The sequence below is a fragment of the Pipistrellus kuhlii genome, unplaced genomic scaffold (assembly GCF_014108245.1).
Source record: "Pipistrellus kuhlii isolate mPipKuh1 unplaced genomic scaffold, mPipKuh1.p scaffold_m20_p_2, whole genome shotgun sequence".
In the NCBI taxonomy this organism is placed as follows: Eukaryota; Metazoa; Chordata; class Mammalia; order Chiroptera; family Vespertilionidae; genus Pipistrellus; species Pipistrellus kuhlii.
Window position 1 is genome coordinate 108,422,414 of NW_023425515.1, and position 22,729 is coordinate 108,445,142.

General features: G+C 40.7%; 1 protein-coding gene across 5 annotated transcripts in view; it reads left to right on the forward strand.

Moving 5' to 3' along the window:
• The window catches only part of RIPK1 (receptor interacting serine/threonine kinase 1), a 39,530-nt gene extending 23,371 nt beyond the window's left edge, over positions 1-16,159 (forward strand). For all 5 annotated transcript variants that reach the window (XM_045584208.1, XM_036447722.2, XM_045584209.1 and 2 more), the window contains 5 exons: positions 2,216-2,292; positions 10,114-10,204; positions 12,165-12,728; positions 13,844-13,990; positions 15,708-16,159. In XM_045584208.1, coding sequence (XP_045440164.1) covers positions 2,216-2,292; positions 10,114-10,204; positions 12,165-12,728; positions 13,844-13,990; positions 15,708-15,994 — 1,166 coding nt within the window. In that variant the 3' untranslated portion in view covers positions 15,995-16,159. The remainder of the gene's footprint in view (positions 1-2,215; positions 2,293-10,113; positions 10,205-12,164; positions 12,729-13,843; positions 13,991-15,707) is intronic.
• The last annotated feature ends 6,570 nt before the right edge of the window (positions 16,160-22,729 follow it).

Consider the following 22,729-nt stretch of genomic DNA (forward strand, 5'->3'; position numbering starts at 1 on the left):
ATCCTCTGGTAAGGTTTAACACACACACACACACACACACACACACACACAATTAAAAATGGAACTGCTGTTTTATCCATCAATCCCACTTCTGGGACTATATCCTAACAATTCCAAAACATCAATCAGAAAGAATATATGCACCTCTATATTCATAGCAGCATTATTTACAACAGTCAAGATCTGGAAACAGTCCAAGTGCCTATCAGTAGTGATTGGTAAAAAATGCTGTGGTATACTATGCAGCTATAGAAAAAGAAAAAAAAAAAAAGGAAGAATAAGAAGAAGGATCTCTTACTCTTATAGATAGCATTAAGGGATCTGGAGATTATTATGTTAAACTAAATAATATAAGCCAGTCAGAGAAAGACAGATATCACATGATCTTAATTATATGTGGAATCTAATGAACAGAATAAACTAATGAACAAAATATGTCCAGAGACATGGAAGCATGGAACAGACTGCCAGATCTTACAGGGAATGGTGGGGTGTGGGGGGAAGAGGAAGATATTAATTAAAGAACTTATATGCATATATGCATAGCCCATGGACACAGACAATAGTGCAGTGAAGGCCTGGGATGGGGCAGGAGCCAGGAGGAGTGGGGCAAAGGGGACAGGAAATGGGATGCATCTGTAATACCCTCAACAATAAAAATGAAGTTTAAAATTTTTTTCTAATATCTGTCATCTCGCTGTTGGCATCTATTGATTGTTGTGTTGTTGTTTTTTTCGTTTGTTTGTTTTTCAGCTCGAGATCTTCCTGATTCTCAGTATGATGAGTGATTTTCCCAATAAAACTTTTGTTGGGCTTTTCTTTCTTAATGTGTTAGGAGATCTGAGTCTTCTTTAAGCTTCCAGTTATAGCTGGCTTTCTCTGGCATGTTGTTGTCTGTGGGATGGTTTTGCCACCTTGTTAATACCAGGTTGAGGGGAGTCCAGATTCCCCACTTAGCCCTGTTGACATGTGAAGTAGAGGGGGCTCCTTGTTGACTGGTCAGGGGTGGAAGTTCCTGCAGCATCCATATGGGCTCCATGGACACTGCATTGGAGGTGAAAGTACTAACTCCCCATTGTGCCTCTGTCTACACTTCCCCATCGGGACAGAGAAAGGGAATTTTGTTATTTCACGGTGAGGTTGTAAATCCAGTCTGCCTTGACTTCTACTGACCCCACAGGAGTGGAGGGGCTCCTTACCATCCAGCAAAAAGGAAAGTCCCAGCCTCCTATGTGGACCTCTCCGACATAATCCTTGTTTGAGTGGTGAGCACCCTGTTTCATGAGGTTGGACATATCCACTCACACTCAGCCTTTGCTGGCAGGGATGGAGATGGAGCTACCGTTTTTCTGTGTATTTTGATTCCAATGTGGAAATTGACTGAAGGTTTTCTGTCCTGCTAAGTTGCCCCTTAGCAATTTTATGCAGATAACAACTTGGCATTCTGAACCATTCCTCCTTCAAGACTAATGAAGTAAGAGAAACTATACACAGTAATATGAAAACAGCAGCACAATTTCTCTGGAATAGAATAGGAAGTATTTTATTGATTGGGGTTTGGTTGAACTTTTGTTGGATTGCTAGCTTTTTCGGCTGTAAGTTTGGAATCTATGAGGCAAGAGGAAAACCCAGTGAACTCATTGTCATATCTTTTCTCAGACCCCAAAATCCCTATCTGGTCTGCCCTTGTCTCTCCTCTACTCAGAGTCTTCTTATATTTGTTCTATATATATGTCTAGGCATTTCCATTGTGCTTAGCAGGGAAATAAGAAAAAGTATATCCACTCCCTCATCCAGAGAGTGATAGTTGCTTTTTTCTTTCAAAGCCATCAGCTGTAACTCTTTATACCAAATCCTCATTTTGAGTATTCCATCCTATATAAATCTGATGCCACAGGGGCAGAAACAGAGTGCACCCATCCTGGTTTGTTTGAAGGTTAACTCACGGTGGATAGTGCTCTGAGCCGATAGCCAGAGAAACCACATGCTGTTAGGCAGGAGTTCTTGGTCTCCAGTGTCATACTGTCCCTTGTTCTGTCTCCCTAGTTATTAATCTTGTTAGTCTTTTCCTGAAAGTCAGTGATTTGGTATTTACATTTTATTTTACTGCTTTCCCACAGATAAGGTAAGTCATTCAAAGATAATAGATTACTAACATTTCAATTTTATTTTACAAAATATTTAAGAAATTTAAAGTACTGCTTTTCTTATCTAGGCATTGAAGAAAAATTTAGGCCTTTTTATTCACATAATTTAGAAGAAGGTGTAGAAGAGGACGTGAAGAATTTAAAGGTAAATAACAGAACGGATGCTAAAAATGTTAATATATCAGAGCATATATATTTCTAGTCATGAAAACCAAAGCAATATAATGTGTTTCTGAGATTGGAGGTAAGCTAGCTTGGTAGCCACATAAAACAAAATTATTAATTTTATGAAGATATCAACATGGCCTTCGCATTTTGGATCCATTCTGCCTTCGAGATCAATGAAATGAGAGAAACTGTACACAGCAAAGTGAAAACAGAAGCACAATTTCTCTTGAATAGAATAGGAAGTACCCTATGTGGATCAGTCATTTGGAGGAAGTCTTTAAAGATAGAAAGCCAACGGAATTATTGATACATTTGCTGAAACATGTAACAGAAAAGACAAAGCTAACCCAGAACACAATGCTGAAGAACCAAAGAAGTCTTGAGTCAATATAGATAAGACACAGCATGGCACCTAAGACATTGGCAGAAAGATTACTTGGGGTCCACAGTTGTCTCAGTCATACAAGTTGGCTCCTTCCTCTAATTGCCTTGTGCTGAGCGACAATGAGAGCAGCAGTGGTAAGTTTGAAAGCCTGGAGTCAGAGAGAGATGTCAAAGATCAGTACCAACTAACCAACAAAGGGGAGCAGAGACCTGCCCTACATACACACTCAGGAAATGAGCTACTGTCATAGTCTTTCAGCAATATACTGCTGGAATCATGAAAAGACTGCAGTGAATAAAACAGGCAGACAAATAGCAACTTTAAAATACAAAAAAGGAAAAACACTTGGACAGTTAAGAATTGCCAGACTTTACACTTTAAAGGAAAGACATCTACTGCAAGCCAAGAACGCCATCAAAAGGGCATCATGAAAGATAGTCACCAAGGCAGAAAAGCATTAGCACAGTAATCAGTAATAGTTCATATGATAAAAGTTTCAATTAATGAGGTTAATAATAATAGCTATAAATATGTACATGTTCATGAAAACATGGCCTCAAAGTATGGAAAGCAAAAATTGGCAAAACTCAAAGAAGAAATAGACAAATCCACAATCATTGTTGGGAGATCTTAATACAAATTTCCTTCTAATTCGTAGAACAAACAAAATTTGTCAATAAGGATATAGAAACTTTGAAGAACATAATTAACACATTTGACCTAATGGAAATATATAAAACAGTGTGCCTAATATAATAACTGCAGAATTCTTATCTTTAAAGGCTTTTCCTGAACATACAGAACCTTTTCACAAATTGACCTTGTACTGGAATATAAAACAAGTCTCAATCAGTTTGAAGGATTGTGATTATATAAAGAGTATTGCATTCTCTGACTGCATTTCAGTTATGCTAAAAATTAATCTGAGAAGATAATTAGAAAATTCCATTGGTTAGACATTAACAGATAAATTTTTAAATACCCTTTGGGTAAAAAAAAAAAAATGGAATTTAGAAAATATTTGGAGCTAACAAAATGCTACATATTAAAATGTACAGAATTTGCAAAGGAGTAATTAATAGTAAAATATAGTCATTGATTTATATATATATATATATATGAAAGTCTGAAAATGAATTAGCCAAGCATTCATTGAGAGAAGATAGCAAAACAAACATAGAGCAAATAGAAAGCAGTAAAAAGAGAAGAGCATAGATCTACAAAATGGAGGAGAAACCAAGATGGTGGCATAGGGAAGAGAAAAGCACACTGAGACTCAGAGGAACTGCAGAAGTAAAATGCAGAGATATAGAGGCATGTGCACAGAGAGGGCTGGCAACCGAGTACGCAGCTGGCTTTTTCAAGCTCGAGGGAGATACAAGCTCCCGACGGCTCTGAACTCCAGTTTCAGGTGAGACTCTGAGGACCCAGACTCATAGCGGGAGAAACCGGACTGTCTAGCAGCAGGCAGAACTTGAGAGCAACTTTCTCTTAGAGGTTCTTGCAGCGATTACCAAGGGACATTGAGACTCAGGGGCCTCTTAGGGCTTATGGGAAGCCATTGCTGTTTGTTCCACCCTGAGACTCTGCCCTATCCAAGCTGAGCACAGAGGCTTTTGCATATATATGGCCTACTCCTTTGAAATCTAAACTTACCTATCAAACTGCAGCTAAGTCACAGAGACCCAGAACATCCAAAAGAAAGCCCAAGGCCTCACAGCAGCTTGCATTGCTTCACAGCTGGGCCTCATCTGAGCATCTCCAAAACTCAAACAAAGAAGAGGAATCTATAGATCTCTCTGTAGCTCCTGCTGGTTGGTTTCAGACAAAGGCTAAATTAGCACCTCCTTGGAGATATAAGAGCCAGTGTACCCAGGGGTCAGAGTAGGACCATCCAGATTACAACTCCTCAGATCCATAAGGGACACACTCAGGGGGCAGACTCAGTGAGCATCAAAGCCCCACTGAATCAAGTCTTATCTCATAAGAGTGTCTCCAGCACAGAAGTTCTCCCATCATAGACACAGCTGCTCCTCACAGCCAATGTGCCTGGAGGTCAATTCCTCCCAGTGATACCAACAACAATCAAGGCTTAACTACAACAAGACTATGCGCACAGCCCACAAAGGGGTGCACCAAGAGTGTTCACTTCAAGTAACTGGGGAGGCTGAGCCACTGGGCCCTATAGTACACCTACCACACAAAGCCACTCTATCAACACAGGGAAGCAGCTAAAATGTGGAGACAAAGAAACAGGTCACAAATGAAAGAAATGGAGGAAAGCAAACAACTGGATATAGAGTTCAAAACCACTGTCATAAGGTTACTCAACAAACCTCCGAGAAATTTAGTGAGACCCTCAAGGATATGAAAAAGGACCATCTAGAAATTAAGCATACACTGACTGAAATAAAGAATAATATATAGAGATCCAAGAGAGGACTAGAGGATCGCAAGAATCAAGTCAAAGATTTGAAATACAAAGAAGCAAAAAGCCCAACCAGAAAAGCAAAAAGAAAAAATAATCCAAAAATATGAAGATAGTGTAAGGAGCCTCTGGGACAACTTCAAGCATACCAACATCTGAATTATCAGCAAGATATTAAAAATCTATTTGAAGAAATAATAACAGAAAACTTCCCCCAACAGGTGAAAGAAAAAGACTTACAAGTCCAGGAAGCACACAGAACCCCAAACAAAAAAATCTAAAGAGGACCATACCAAGCCACATAATTAAAATTCTAAGAACAAAAGACAAAGAGAGAATATTAAAAGCAGCAAGAGAAAAAGAGTTAGTAACCTACATAGGATCACCCATACAATTGTCAGCTGATCTCTCAACAGAAACTATGCAAGCCAGATGGGATTGGCAAGAAATATTCAAAGTGATGAGTAGCAAGAATCTACAACCAAGATTACTCTACCAACAAAGTTATCATTCAGAATTGAAGGTCAGATAAAGAGCTTCACAGGTAAGAAAAAGCTGAAGGAGTTCATCACCGCCAAACCAGTATTATATAAATGCTGAAAGGTATTCTTAAAGAAGAGAAAGAAGTAAAAGGTAAAGATAAAAATTATGAACAACAAATACATATCTGTCAACAGGTGAATCTAAAGATAAAGTGAATAAAAAATCTGATGAACAGAATAATCTGGTGAATATAATAGAATCAGGGGCATAGAAAGGGAGTGGACTGACAGTCCTTGTGGGGAAATTGGTGTGGGGCGTACAGGAAGAGACTGGATGAAAATCATACACCTATGCATGAGGACAGTGTGGGGGGTAGGGTAAGGGCATGGGGTAGGATGGAACCGGTGGGAGGGAGCTATGGCTGGGGGTGGGAGTGGGGAAGAGGAACAAATGTAATAATCTGAACAATAAAAAAATTTTTAAATGTAAAATAAAAAAATTGTTAAACAGGTAAAAAAAAAAAAAAAAAAGAGAGAGAGAGAGAGAGAGCACAAATTAGTGACAAAGAAAGCAGCTAATAGAGAATCAAAAAATTTAAACACTGGTTCTTTGAAAAAGGTAATAAAATCAACTATTTAAGACCAATCAGGGAAAATAGAAATAAGACTGAAATAATGAGTAAAGAGGCATTACTGTAGCTCCTGTAAACATCAATGTGGTATTAAGAGGATATTTTGGCCCACTTTTTGCTAATTTTAGAACTTAGATAAAATGGGAAAATTTCTAGAAATAAAGTATAACTTAGCAAAACAGACTCAAATATAGTTAAAAACCTGCTATTCCTATGACCATTAAAAAAGATAGAATCAGTGATGAAAAATTCTTCCCATAAAGAAAAGTCCACAACCAGATAGCTATGGAATCAAATACATCTGCAAATTTGATTTCTACTAAATATTCAATGAATACGTTATTTTAATCTTATAAGTTTGTCCAGACAATAGAGAAGAGAACTCTCCCAGACTCATTTTATGAGACTAGCATATCCTTTTTTCCCCAGACTTGAAAAAGAAGATTCAAAGAAGGAAGGAAAGAAAGGAAAATTACAGGCCAGTCACACTTAATATAGAAGCGATGGACCTGAATAAAATATGACCAATGAATCCATCAATGGACAATAAAAAAGATACATGGCCTCATTAATAGAGAAAAGCAGAATGAATTGGTTATAATTTTTCATCACTAAGATCAACATTTTTAAAAGATTGGTAATACCAACTGTTGGTGAAAATGCAGAGTAAGAAGCAATCCCCTCAAACTATTTGTTAAAAGTGTGAATTGGTTGTTCTAGCCACTTTGGCTCAGTGGTTGGAGTGTCAGCCCATGGACTGAAGGGTCACAGGTTCGATTCTAGGCAAGGGTGTGTACCTCCATTGCAGGCTCGATCCCCAGCCCGTGTCAGGGCATGTGCGAGCAGCCAGTAGATGTGTCTTTCTCACATTGATGTCTGTCTGTCTGTCTGTCTCTCTCTCTCTCTCTCTCTCTTTCCATCCATTCCATTCCATTCCATTCCATTCTTTCTAAAAAAAAAAAATCAATGGAAAAAATATCCTCGAATAAGGATGAGCAACAACAACAAGACTATGAATTGGTGAAGTTTATTGAAAATGAAGCATCTATCAAACTTCTAAAAGCACATAATTTTCGCAGAAATTCTACTCTTAATCTATCCTACTCACATGTATGCTCAAGGATTTAGGACTAGGAGTTCCTTGCACCCTAGTTTCTTAGAATAAAAAATTGGAAACAACCCAAATAATTCATAAGTAAATATATATAAATTATAATTCATTGAAACCACAAAATATATAACCATTTAATAGAGATAGAAACTAACATATAATGATACAGAAAGATCTTGAAGACTTGTTAGTGGAAAAAATGTCAAAATATACAGAGTATGATCCTTTTGAGTATATTTGTGTGTATATGTACATATATATGTACACATATATATATTTACAAATACATATGCAAATACCTAGAGAGATTAAAAGGATGAACAACCTGCTCTGAGTAAGGATTACCTCTAGGGAGTGAAAAAGAGTGTGGGTTGGAAGAAACAACTTTCAAGTGTTGTTCTGTGTGATTGTGTACAATTTGAGTCTTTTTTTTTTTTTAATATATTTTATTGATTTTTCACAGAGGGAAAGAGAAAGGGATAGAGAGTTAGAAACGTCGATGAGAGAGAATCATCGACCAGCTGCCTCTTGCACACCCCCTACTGGGGATGTGCCCGCAACCAAGGTACATGCCCTTGACCGGAATCGAACCCGGGACCTTTCAGTCCGCAGGCCGACGCTCTATCCACTGAGCCAAACCGGTGCCGGCCAATTTGAGTCTTTTAAAAGGAATGTGTACTTATATATTTTGTGTATTAAAACATAACTATCAAGAGAAAACAATCCTATATAATAAAACCCTAATATGCAAATTGACCAAATGGCAGAACAACCAGAATGACCAACTACTGTGACACACACTGACTACCAGGGGTAGATGCTCAACAAAGGAGCTGCCCCCTGGTGGTTAGTATGCTCCCATAGAGGGAGCACCATTCAGCCAGAAGCCAGCTCATAGCTGGCAAGCATGTGGTGGTGGCTGGAGCCTCTCCCGCCTCCACTGCATGCAGGCTGTAAGTAGCGAGAGGTTCCAGAGTGCACAAGTCCCTGACTGCAAGAGGTCTGACTGCCGGCTTTGGCCCGATTCCCAGGGGTGGACGTCCCCTGAGGGGTCCCGGACTGTGAGAGGGTGCAGGCTGGACTGAGGGATCCTCCCTTCCCCCTTAGTGCATGAATTTTGTGCACAGGGCCACTAGTTACTTTTATAAATTAAAATAACATAAAAATACTTATCTGGTTAAATAAAAAGCAATCTATAAAATACTACAAACTTTGTACATAATTAACACCCTCTAACAGTCTCCCTGAAATCACTCAGTGAATTCAGTGAATATTTTTAAATACCTACCTATGTAGCTTGTAGTCTATTAGGAACAAAATTCAAGTATGACTAAGAAAAAAGACTTGAAGAAAATACCATAATGTTAATTCTTTTTCTTTGAGTGAAGGCACAATGTGTAACTTTCTTTTTAAATATAAATCCTTACATTTTCTATAATGAGTATTATTATTTTGTAGGAATAAATTTTTTTATTGTGGGTAAGATACATAAGATTTGCCATCATAATAACCATTTTTTTTCATAATAACCATTTTTAAGTATACAGTGCAGAAGCATTAAATACTTTCACAATGTTTTGCAACCATCAGCAGTTTCCATTTCCACATTTTAAAACCCCAAACAGAAACTGTATCCATTATACTCCACATTCTTTTATCTGCCCAGCTCCTGGTAACCTCTGTTTTACTTTCTGTCTCTATGAATTGGCCTATTTTAGGTACCCCACTGATATGTGATCACATAATATTCGTGTTTTTGTATCTAGCATATTCACTTAGCACAGTGATTTTCAACCTGTGTGTTGCAAGAATTTTTAAAATATGCAATTCCTGACTATTTAGTCAGGGACACTGACCTCTCTTTCCTTATATTGTGAAATAAAAAAATGACAACAGCCAGTACAACAGTAGCTGTCTGGCATGAATAAATCAAAATACCCTTTTTAAAAATCAGATCAGCAAAAAATGTAATATATTTTTGGGTGTGCCACAGAATTTGGTATTTATTTCTGGGGATGTGCCCGCAACCAAGGTACATGCCCTTGACCGGAATCGAACCCGGGACCTTTCAGTCCGCAGGCCGACGCTCTATCCACTGAGCCAAACCGGTGCCAGCCAATTTGAGTCTTTTAAAAGGAATGTGTACTTATATATTTTGTGTATTAAAACATAACTATCAAGAGAAAACAATCCTATATAATAAAACCCTAATATGCAAATTGACCAAATGGCAGAACAAGTTTGAAAATTGCTGGACTATATGTCTTAGGCTATACCACTTGTTTTGATTACTCTAGCTTTGTAGAGATTTTTGAAATCAGAAAGTGTGAACCTTCCAACTTTGTTCCTCTTTTTTAAAAAAAATATATTTTATTGATTTTTTACAGAGAGTAAGGGAGAGAGATAGAGAGCTAGAAACGTCGATGAGAGAGAAACATCGACCAGCTGCCTCTTGCACACCCCCTACTGGGGATGTGCCCGCAACCAACGTACATGCCCCTGACCGGAATCGAACCTGGGACCTTTCAGTCCGCAGACCAACGCTCTACCACTGAGCCAAACCGGTTTCGGCTGTTCCTCTTTTTTTTTTTTTTAAGATTGGTTTGACTATTTGGGAAAACCATTTATTCTTTTTAATATTTACTGCTTATAAGAGCTATGTAAAATTTCTACCTTCTGAAAGGATTAATTCTTCTTAAAATAATTTTCTAGAACTATTTTCTCCATTTACTAACATATGTATTTTGCTCTGTGTTGTAGAAAGAGTACCCTAGCGAAAGTGAAGTTGTGAAGAGAATGCAGTCTCTCCAAATAGATTGTGTAGCAGAGCCTCCAAGCAGGTCAGACTCAGGTAACTTAGACTGTGGTTGGAAATGTATTTATCCACTACTTGTTTGCTCAAACATGCACTTCACTCTCTAAAATATTATTCACGACCATATGAAAAACAGAAGAAGCTATATAATTTAACACCTGTCACAAAGAAATTTATAATATACTAGAAGCCCGTTGCACGAAGAGATTCGTGCAATAGGTCTTCCTTCCCTTGGCTCCCAGCATCGGTTTTCCTCCAGCATCTGGGACCCAGGCCTTCACTGCAGTTGGAGTTTGTTGCCTTTGCTGCAGATTCTGGCCAGAGTCTACAGTCTTTGCCTTCGCTGTGGCCAGAGTGCCGCTCCTGTAGATCCCTATGCCCCTGCCCTCCCTCCCATAGCATGTGTCCTGCCTGGACACTCCATGCCTGGAGCAGCTAGGCAGCCGCCATTTTTCTCCTTCTAATTTGTATATTCCCTCTGATTGGCTGGTGTGTAGAGCGAGTGATGGTTAATTTGCATGTTTCTCTTTTATTAGTGTAGATTCAGAGCCAAGATACATATATTTGAAATATTAAGTAACATTGAGTTCACCAAAATCATAAACTGTCCTGAACATGAGTCCTAAAATAACTGATAGGGAGAAAGTGATGACTTGGGAAAAAGGAGACATGTGGGAGCCAAGTCCTTGAGAAGGTAAGAGATGACTGGACCCAGAGTACAGAGAGGTTGGTGTTAGAGTCAAGCAGGGCTACTTTTTTCTTAAACAAAAGGGAAGGCAGACTAGAAGAGTTTGAAGCCATTTGTTATCTATCTGTTCTAGGGCACTTAACTTCTTAAACCTCATCCATCAAATCATGATAATTACTCCTAGGGCTTTTAAAGAACGAAAGGATCCATGGAAAACAGCACAGAGCAGCTGCTCTTTTTTGTTGCTGTTAATCCTCACACGAGGATATTTTTCCATTAATTTTTAATCAGTTAACTGCCATGTATCCAAAACAGAAACAATCCCCACACACCACAATATTTTAAATTAAATTTAAAAAATCACTTTGCAATGAATATTATAAAAATAAATATATTACTCACAATTTGAGTGTTCTTAAATATTTTCAGCTGAAAGTTCTCATGAAAAATAATTTAAAAGTTGATCAGGACTGCCACTTAGGGAAAACATTTTATTTTTATTTTTTATAGACACACATGGCATGTGGGGAAGGTCCACACCTTGCATCTACAGACACTTATGGTGTACAGTGGATTAGAGTGGAAGGGAGGGAAGGAGGAAGAGAGAGGGAACATGGATGTGAGAGACACATTGATTAGTTGTCTCTCACACATGCCCCAACCAGGGCTTTAGAGCAGACCTGCAGCCAGGTATGTGCTCCTGACCAGGACTAGAATCCACGACCCTTCAGTGCATGGGTCAGACTCTAACCAGGGCCAGAGCTGTTGCACTTATTTTCCATCCCTGGATCACACAGGAGACAGCCAGCTCACTGCTTGCACAGTCCTTTTCTTTCTTGGTCATTCCTGCCACACACACCTTATTGCTTATTATAACTTCCCTAGTGCTCTCTCACTGCCAGGCAGAGGCTCCTACTCATTCCATATAAAGAAGAGGGCCAGCCTTAGCTCGCTTGGCTCAGTGGGTAGAGCATTGGCCTGCGGACTGAAGGGTCCAGGGTTCGATTCTGATAAGGTCTTGAACCTTCGTTACAAGCTTGATCCCTGGCCCTGGTTGGGGTGCATGCAGGAGGCAACCAATAGATGCATCTTTCTCTGCATCTCCCTCTCCCTTCCACTCTCTCTAAAAAGAAATCAATAGGAAACTATCCTTTGGTGAGGATTAACAAAAAAAGAAATAAAAGAATTTACTTATTCTTAGTGTTTTCAGTATTTTACTCTGAGGACAGATTCATTATGGGGCTCAGGTTTAATTTTACTGTTTAATGTTTCATGAAACTCTCTCCAATGTTGAACATTTCTTCTTAGCCACAGAACAGCCTGGTTCGCTGCACAGTTCACAGGGACTCAGGATGGGTCCTGTGGAGGAATCCTGGTTTGCTCCCTCCCCAGACTACCAGCCGGAGGAGAATGAGTGCAGCCTGCAGAACAAACTCCAGGAGGAAGCCAACTACCATCTTTTTGGCAGCCGCATGGACAAGCAAACAAAACAGCAACCCAGACAGGGTGTGGCTTATAACAGAGAGGAGGAAAGGAGGCGAAGGGTCTCCCATGACCCTTTTGCACAGCCAAGACCTTATGAGACTGTTCAAAACCCAGGGATGAGAGGCTTTGCTTCTTCCAACACAGCCAGTCCTGGGAATGCAGTACACCAACCAGCTGGATTGACCTGCCAATCCCAAGGACTCCCCTGGACTCCATATAATCCATATGGTTTTATAGCAAGACCATTGGGTGCGGGAACAGTAGAATCTAGATTTTGTTCTGGGCCAGATGCAAACCAGATACCAGGCCTGCATAAAACTCCAGTGCCTGAGACCAACCTGCTGGGAAACACTCCCACCATTCCATTCATCTCCCTGACATCAAGAGGTAAAGAGGCCTTTCAGTCCAATAAAACAGCCATTAACTCTGTTGTAGACTATAAGGTAACACAGGGCAAATTGTTCATTCTTCAGCTGCCAGATGCAGCTTACACCTTGAAATAGTCTCCACCTAACCACGTGGCCTGGGTAGTTCAGTTTGGGTAGGATTCAGTGCAGCTGCCTACACGTGTTGGTTTATAGGTTTTGTAACTTCCACTCTAGCCTGAATCACAATGGTCCCATTATACCCCATCTCTGGTGCAAGCAAAGAGACCTGCTTCTATTCTTTACTTGCTATTTTCTGAAGATAAGAAATAAGACTTAGATGTTTTTATTTCTAATCTCATATAGGCCAAAGGCTACCATTTGTGATGAAAATCACATTGTCACCATCATCCATTTCCAGAACTCTTTTCCTCTTCCTTAACTGAGACTCTATACTCATCACACAACAAATTCCCATTTTCCTTTCTCCTCCCAGCCCCTGGCAACCAGCCTTCTACTTCCTATGTCTATGAATTTAATTCCTTTAGGTACCTCATGTAACTGGAATCAATGGAACAGCATTTATCTTCAGTTAGTATAATGTTCTAAAGGTTCATTCATGTTGTAATGTGTGTCAGAATTTCCTTCATTTTTAAGGCCAAATAATATCCCATTGTATGTATACACCGTGTTTTGTGTATCCATTCATCTATTGATGGACACTGAGTGGCTTTCACTTTTTGGCTATTGTGAATAAAGCTGCATAGGGACTCTGCTTTCAATACTTTGGAGTATATACCCAGAAAAGGAATTGTTGGAACATAGGGTAATTCTATTTTTAATTTTTGGAAGAACTGCCATACTGTTACCACAGAGGCTGTACCATTTTGTATTCCCACATTAGCACGCAAGAGTTCCAATTTCTCTATATCCTTGTCAACACTTGTTATTTTCTGTTTTTGATAGTAGCCATTCTAATGGGTGTGCTTCAGCCACATTTTAAAAAGGAAAGTCTTACAAGGTGGCATAGAATAAATAGTTTAACTTAACATTTAAAGTGTAGCCCTGCTCTTTAATGTTTCATTTTTCACTTTACCTTTGATTTAGGTGTGCTTACCTGTGTGCTTCTCTCTTCAGATGAGACTGCAAAATATGCCATATACAACAGTGCTGGCGTTCAGATTGGAGACAATAATCGTATGGAGGTTGGAGTGAACTTGCCATTACTGGATAGCACATATGTGAACTGGGAAGAGCCAGCTTCTAAGTACCAATATATCTTTGGTAAGATACTCTTTAAGGACCCATTGTCTAGAAACCTTGAACTTTCTTACTTGTTGAGAGGGTTGAGGTGGAATCCTAAAGTGTATCTGGTTATTCTTTCTGAAAGTTGTCCCATTTCCTCTGTAAAATATCAGTGTAATTTCCATATAATGTCTTTGTAATTTATTTATTTATAGTATGGGAGAAATTACTACAATAGCTAATTCATGGATTGTTGTGAAAATTAAATGAGTCAAGATGTAAAAAGAGCTTAGAACACTGCCTGGCACATAGTAAGATCTACAAAAGGATTAGGTTATGATAATCATCAACATCATTATCCAGACCTAGGACAGAGCTCTTTCAGGACTTCATCAGAAGGAATTGTGTAAACAATAGGAGACTGTGCTCTTTAACAGCACCTTTGTAATAAAAATGAGGACTTTCTCTTGTAGCGTCCCACTATGCAGGCTTATAACATTAATCCCAAAACACAACCTGGAGAAAGCAGTCATTAGGCCTAAACAATGTGATGTAAGAACCCAGCTTTCTGATTAACCCTAGGGTTGGCACATTTTTTTTTTTTTCTATTAAGGTCTAGATAGTAAATGTTTTAGGCTTCATTGGCCTTGAGGTCTCTGTTGCAACTACTCAATTTACACTGCAGGGCAGTAGCAGCCACAGACAATACGTGTGTGGATGGCTGTGTTCCAGTAAACCAGTGTTTACAGAAGTAGGCCCCGGGCCAGCATTGGGCCACAGGCTGCCAATCCCTGGTCTAGGTAGTTTTTAAAATACCTAGAGCATAGGTTCCTAAATTTGGGAAGGCAAGGGTGTCTTTAAGAATCTGATGAAACCCAGGGTTCCCTCTTGCAGAAAGGTAGTGACGAAATTTGTCAGATATCTTGGGAGGTTTGGGGATTGCTGATGTCCAGTGGTGGTGATAACAGCTGCATTATGGGGAGCTGAGGAAATAATGGGAGTTAAGGGGCAAAAATAAGATGTCTTTTTCTTTATATTCAGCTTTCTGAGGTAGAATGAGGATAAAGAGGTATGGTTTGTTTGTGGTGATTATTTCCTATGTCTGTTTCCCTTTGTCATTTTTGTGAAGGCCTAAAGGCAGGAACCAGTAGAAAGAGGGAGGTTATGGCTATTGGAGAAGAGAGGACAACATTTGAGGCAGGGAGGGAGGAGTCCAGAAATAGACCTTGAAGAATATACATGCCTCATCCCTTAAAAGACAGGGGAGGCATTGTCTTTGAGTAGGTGTTTTGCACTTGATGGTCTTGGTTTCCTTGATTAAATAAGAGGAAAGAGAACTGTTGGGTGAAGGGGCTCAGGAGTTGAGTGACCTTAACTCTGGCTATATGTAAGTGGAAAATACCCAGAAGGAAATAAATGGTGTTTTCTCATTTACATCAGGAAGATCTGGTATAAACAGGGTCACTGGTTAAGGTTGTCTAAAGCAGCCTAACAGTCAGGCAAGGGTTTTAATCCCAAAGCCATCAGCTGCAGCTCAGAGATGCATCTGCTAGGAGGAAGAAGTTCCTTATTTTAATTCACAAAAACTCCCCTAATGGGCTTGCAGACATGTAAAGTATCACTGGAGTCAACAGCTATATAACGAAGAAGTTATCTTTTCCACTGGACTCCAGGTGCTCTTCACTTTATACAGGTTTTTGAAGCTAGAATGTTCAAATGGGTTTCAGCCTGATGCCTTCTCCTTTCTTTTTGGCAGATAATACCACTAGTCTGACTGATACACACCTGGACCCAGTCAGGGACAATCTGGGAAGGACCTGGAAAAATTGTGCCCGTAAACTGGGCTTCACTGAATCTCAGATTGATGAAATTGACCACGACTATGAGAGAGATGGATTAAAAGAGAAGGTTTACCAGATGCTCCAGAAGTGGCTGATGAGGGAAGGCAGTAAGGGGGCCACCGTGGGAAAGCTGGCCCGGGCGCTCTACCATTGCTCACGCATAGACCTTTTGAACTTTTTGGGGTCTATCAGCCAGAACTAACTAGAGAAGCAGCTTCGGCAGCATGAAGTCATCTCCTCACATAGTGAATGAGCCACTGAGAGTGGGCTGCCTCACCGATCTGGGTTCTGTGTCTACACAAAAATCATTTCCTGCATTTAATAACTGGAAATGGAAAAGAAACCTACAGCAAACAACACGCTAAACCACATGTGTCAAACACAAGGCCCGCGGGCCAAATCCGTCCCGCCAGGCCTTGCAATGTGGCCCGCACCGCGCTGTCATCACTGCACTCCGCTGCGTTTCCATCACAATGACAGTTTATGACTGTTCAGTAAACCATTCGGCCCGCGATTTAGGCTGGATTTTTGATTTTGGCCCCTTCTCTGATTGAGTTCGACACCCCTACGCTAAACTGAATGCTTGAGCCTTGATGAAAAAAGAGCCTTGCCCTGGCAGGTTTGGCTTGGCCTGCAGACTGAAGGCTCCCAGTTTGATTCCAGTCAGGAAGCATATACCTTGGTTGCAAGATCCTCCCCTGCCCAGGCCCTGGTCAGGGTGCGAGCAGGAGGTAACCAATCTATGTGTTTCTCTCACATTGGTATTTCTCTCGGTCTTTCACTCTCTCTAAAAATCAATGCAAAAGTATCCTCAGGTGAAGATTTAAAAAAGAAAAGAAAAAAGAAGTCTGATGAGTTTTGAAAGGGAAAGCAAAAATATTTTAGGAGGACCATTTTCTTTCACTTTATCCCATAACCGCCAATTATGCTAAAAAAATTTGAAGGATGTAAACTAAACCAACTTTCTTATTTTTTGCTCTTTTCTCCACATAGGCTCCTATTATAAAGTACAGAAAAAAAATCTATTTTTTTTTGTATCACTACCACAGCTCATTCCAGTTATAGGGTCTGTTAACATCAGTATCAAATGTTGTATCAGTCACTACAAGCTTCAAGAATTGCATGCAATATCCACCCCGTAAATTAACTGAAGGGACTTTAAGTTGTACTAAGAAGGGGAAAATATGGATCATGACAATTTTCCAGGCAGTTGTTGCAAGAAATTTCTATGAATTATGACAACTACAAAAATTCTTGATTAAGTTTTTAAGTTCTTTCTTAGCATCCTGGCACTTTAGGTACTTTCCCAACCTGTATGCCCTGAGGAGGCAGCAGGCTCTCAGGGGAGCCTCAGGACTGATCGCTGTTCAATAGCTCCCTAGTTTATCCTGGTTCAGTGTGGTCAGTCTGACTGATTCTAGTGTCTGGTGAGGGTATATATGTATTGTTGGTTCTGATTCTAAATCTTTCCCAGCAGTTACATACATACATACACACACACACACACACACACACACACACACACTCCCTCTCTCTCTCTCTCTCTCTCTCTCTCTCTCTCTCTCTCTCTTTCTCTCTCTCACGGGAGAATGGGAGAAAAAGCAGAAAGTGGTACTACTAATACTAGTACCACTGGCATCTTGTCCGGATCACTCTGCTGTAGGGGACTGTCCTGTACATTGTACGAGGTTTGGGAACAACCCTGGCCTCCACCCACTAGATGCCAATAGCCCTGTTGTCCCCCTCCTCACTTCCTCAGTTGTGACACAGATGTCTCTGGACAGTGCCAGGTGTTCCCTGGAAGGCAAAATCACTCCTGTTGAGAAGAGCCTGTGATAAAGTTGTGAACCTCTGTTTTCTCACCACACATTTGCAGGCTTGCTATTTAGTTGCTGCACAGCATTGATCAAAAGACCAAAAGGAAAGTGAGGGGAAAGGGTCCCAGGCTTTGCTAGTGGGGCTGGGTGAGTTCTTTCCCTGTACCTCTATTTTAACAGTGTTGTAAAATCTTTAGCTTCCAAGGTGATTGAATGATTATTGATAAGAGGCAAAAGTGGAAAGTATTTTAATTGACTTTTTAAAAATAAAATTTTGTACATTAAATGTAATCCATTGAAATGATGTGTGTTTGTATAAATGACAGTTTATGGTTCTCCACTGGGATTTGACCATTTTGTTCTGATACAAAATCCTCTTTCACTACCTGTTATTGGCAGAAGAGAGAAAGCTGATGGTAAAAAGAGCATTTTGTCTCGGGATGAAAGCTAGCACTGCCATCCCTCAGACACGGCACAGAGGCTGTTCCTTCCGCCCCACTCTCTCAAACCTGGGCAGAAAAGAGTCTACGGTAATTGGTTTCGGAGGAATTTGGTAGGAGGCCCAAGCACTGCAAAAACAGCAGTCCTGAGCGGAAACCAGGTGAGATGACAGACTACAAAATGAGAAAGAAAGTATCCATGATTGGTTCCAAAAAGATATTTAGACCCTAAATAAGACCCACTTCCAGCTCAGTCTTGCTTGGCAGATTGACCACTTGTTGCTATGGTCATAATCTTTGCTTTGAGTCCAGAATATGAAGTTAGGTTTTCAAAAATAAGAAAAATTATTTCTTACAAAATGTTTTAAATAGTATTTTGCTGAACATTTTAATGTGTGTTATTTATAGGGAACAGTTTTTCTAATTATCCTATCTAATAAGAGTAATATGCAAATTAACCATCACTCCACTACACCCACAAGCCACACCCATCAGTCAATCAGAGCGAGCATGCAAATTAACCCCAACCAAGAGGGCTGCGGCCACAGAGAGCAGGAAGGTGGCATGGGTTTTCCTGGTGATGGAGGAAGCCAAGCTTTCCTCACACCCTGGCCTGCCCAGGCCTCTGCTTAAGGCTACAAAGTTTCAATTATAAAAGTTAAATAAATTCCAACAGAACTGGCGGCAGCCACTGAGTTGGAAGAGCAGGAGGCTAGGGTTGTTCCGGGCCAAGCTCTGTAGCCCTGGCTGGCTCAGGCTTTCACTCCAGGCTACAAAGTTTCAATTATAGAAGATACATAAATACCAACAAAGGCTGCCGCCAGGGAGCAAGCAGGAGACTTGGCTCTGCTCCAGGCAACAAAGTTTCAATTGTAGGAGATAAATCCCAGATACCAGGGCCTCTGCTTGGGTAACCAGGGCCAGCCTGCAAACCACCACAGGCTCTTCGCCCAGGCCACCCCACGCCCCAAGGGAATCCACACCCTGATCCAGGACACCAGGGAAAAACAGCTGGCCCCCACCCATGCACCAGGCCTCTATCCTATCTAATAAAAGAGTAATATGCAAATTGACCATCACTCTAACACACAAGATGGCTGCCCCCATGTGGACACAAGATGGCCAGCAGGGGAGAGCAGTTGGGAGGGACCAGGCCTGCAAGGGAGGGCAGTTGGGGGCAATCAACCTGCAGAGTAGGGCAGTTGGGGTGACCAGGCTGGCAGAGGAGGGAAGTTGGAGGCAAATAGGCTGGCAGGGGAGCAATTAGATATCAATCAGGCTGGCAGGGGAGTGGTTAGGAGGTGATCAGGCTGGCAGGCAGAAGCAGTTAGAGGCAATGAGGAAGGCAGGCAGGCGAGCAGTTGTGAGCCAGCAGTCCTGGATTGTGAGAGGGATGTATGATTGCCCATTTAGACCTGACCCCATCCCTCAAAAGGTCCCAGATTGAAGAGGGTGCAGGCTGGGCTTAGGTACACTCCTCCCCCCCCTCCCTCAGTCCTCTACCTAAAAAAAGAGTAGCATGCTAATTGACCATACCTTCATGACTCCCACCAGCCAATCAGGAGTGAGTATGCAAAATAACCCAACAGATTAATTTGCGTACATAGGCACTCAGTGGCCTGGGGTGTTCCACATCACCTCAGCTACTCTGAGCCTCTGGGCAGCATAGGAAGGCGGAAAGGTGACTCACGACAAAGCGAAGGTGATGCCAGCAGCCAGGGAAAGGAATGCCCTTTCTTGCATGAATCTTTGTGCATCAGGCTTCTAATACTAATATAAATAAAAATAGGTGTTTAGCCCTGGCCAGTTAAGTGGTTAGAGCATCAACCTGTGGACCAAAGGGTCATGGGTTCAATTCCCAGTCAAGGGCACATACCTGGGTTGCCGGTTTGATCCCTAGTCCCAGTAGGGTGCATGTAGGAGGCAACTAATTGATGTGTCTATCTCATGTCAACGTTTCTCCATCTCCCCACCCTCCCTCCCTTCCACTCTCTCTAGAAATTATTGGAAAAAATATCCTTGGGTGAGGATTTAAAAAATAAAAAGGTGTTTATAGGATGATTGCAGAGCCTTCTATCACAAAACTGATCACAATAGTGATGCTACTGCAGTGAATTCTATAATATGTAATAATTCACATGCAGGATTCTATAACTGAAGAGACAAATCCCGCTCTGCCACTGTTTAGTTAAACATCTGGGGCCTGCTTCCTAATCTCTCTTAGCCTTAGTTTCCTCATCTACACATAGAGAGAGCAAAGTGTATAAGATTGGTGTGAAGAATAAAATAAGATAATGCATCATAAAGTGCCTGGTACAGAAACATAGTTATTTTTAAACTATACTATAATTTTAACTACACTATAAAGGACTAGTTCTCAAATGTGTACTTTAAATTGTGACCCCAATAATCTAAAATGTCACAGTGCTGCCATTTTGCTTACAAGTAGGATAACTGGTGCTAATTACACACAATTATTTTTAGTCCTCATCATCTCTGACAAGAAACCCAATAAACATTTCAGGAAAAAATAAAATGTTGGCCCTACCAAAGATTTGTGAAATTCAAATGACAGCATCCAGCTGAAATATATGTTTCCTTTCTTTTTGGGAAATTTAATGGGGTAGATTTATGTTGAAAGTAGAATATAAATATTTTTGCATCTTCCATATTAAGCCAAACATGCCTTTACTGATCAAGAAATTCTAATGGGCTAGTGAGGACCGCAGAGGTAACAGAACTTTCCATGGCTATAACAGAAGCACAGTGGGTTTCTTGGAGAAGAAATAATATATGCAGGGGAGCTGTAGTCATCTTGAATAATTCAAGCCAGCCATGAATCTGCCAGTCATTTCCAGTTAAGTAAGGCATAATGGTAGAAGAAAATGGGTGTTGTTTTCCTCCACTGTATCTCCAGATGTTAATAACCTTTATAATGCTTGAGTTATATGGTCATGAAGAAAAAAATAATAATGTGGCAAAATACTCATGACATAAATTTACCATCTTAACCATTTTCAAGTGTACAACTCAATGGCATAAAGTACATTGACATTGTGCTAACATCACCACCTTCCTTCTCCATAACTCTTTCATTTAGCAAAACTTAAAGTCTGTCCCTATTAAACTACCTAATCCTCTGCCCTGGTCCCTGACAACCACCATTCTACTTTCTATCTCTATGAATTTGTCTGCTTTGGAGACCTATATGTAAGTGGAAGCATCCAGTATTTGTTATTTTGTGACTGGCTTATTGCACTGAGCACCATGGCCTCAAGGTTCATCCATGTTGTAGCAGTTGTCAGAATTCACCTTTTAAGACGAAACAATATTCCATTATATTCATACACATTGTATTTATACCTTCATTCATTGATAGACACAGTTGGGTTACTTCCATTTTTGAGCTATTGTGAATAATGCTGCTATGAACTGGATGTATAAATATTAACTTGAGACCCTGATTTTTATTCTTTGGGGTATATACCTGTGAAAGAAAAAAGCCACATGCTAACCTGACAAGCTCAGGGAAGGCCTGCGTGGCAGTCTTGCAAACCCAGAGACCTAAGATAACCACAAAAGATGGTTTGAAAATTAAATATCTAACAGGTTATAGTAGGTAGTCATGTCCCAGATATTTTCCCAGGCAAAGATCAACTTTGATCTTTTTACTGAGCCTATTTGCCTTTTTGCCTCTAAGATAACATATCTGTGAGATATCTGGGTAACTTGTGGCTTCCCTTTTTCCGGAGCCCCGGGGGCACAACCAAATGTGGTGAGCGCCAGGACTGAAGCCTCAAATTCCTTTGTTATATTAATTGTTCCTGCACTCACCTGAGTACTCCTCCATCATTTTACTTTTTATCCAATCCCGGGAGTTTCCCACCGCTTTGCTTTCTCCCGCCTCCTTACTCCATCACCAATGAATTTCTTGTAACCCACCTATGTCCCTCCTTTGATTTCAGTGTATAAATAGAGAAATGTAACCCGCCATTCTTCAGAGCATTATCTCAATCTGTTGAGGTTCTGCTACCCGGCATATGTCGACAGTAAGGCTCAAATAAACTCATAAAAAAATTCTTTACAGGTTTCAATGTTTTTTTTCGTTAACATACCCAAAAGTGGAATTGCCTGATCATGGTAGTGTTATACTAGTGAGACAAGACCTCAGTTCTTGTCTTCTTGAAGAAAACATTTCAATTAAGAAACAGAGTGCAGGAAAATTTATTGGCTGCGGGAAAAACACACTTAGGACAGTGAAACAAGGAAGGGCATAGAAGAAGCAACAGGAGAGCCTGGGCTGAGCTGCTTTGTCTCACTGAGAAGTCAGAAAAAAGGGGGCGTTGGAGGCAGGTACAGGGGGTTAGATTGGATGAACTGCCACTGCCCATTGCTCCCCCCCCCCCTCCCGGTTGCAAGTCTTATGGGGTCCCTTAAAGGGAAGAGGGAGAAAGGGAATGGCTCAGGTGTGCTCCCCTGGGGAAGAGCCAGCACTGGGTCCTTTGTGCTGAGGGTATTTACTTCTCTCTTTAGGTGGGACTCTTAGGGGAGGTCTCAGGGGAAGGTCTCAATAGAATATTCCTCCAGTTTCCAGGAGTGCTCTTTCTGGGTAATCTCCTCTGATTGGTCAGCACCAGGGCCGAGGTCATTAGTCAATTCAGCTTGTCCTGAGGCAGCCAG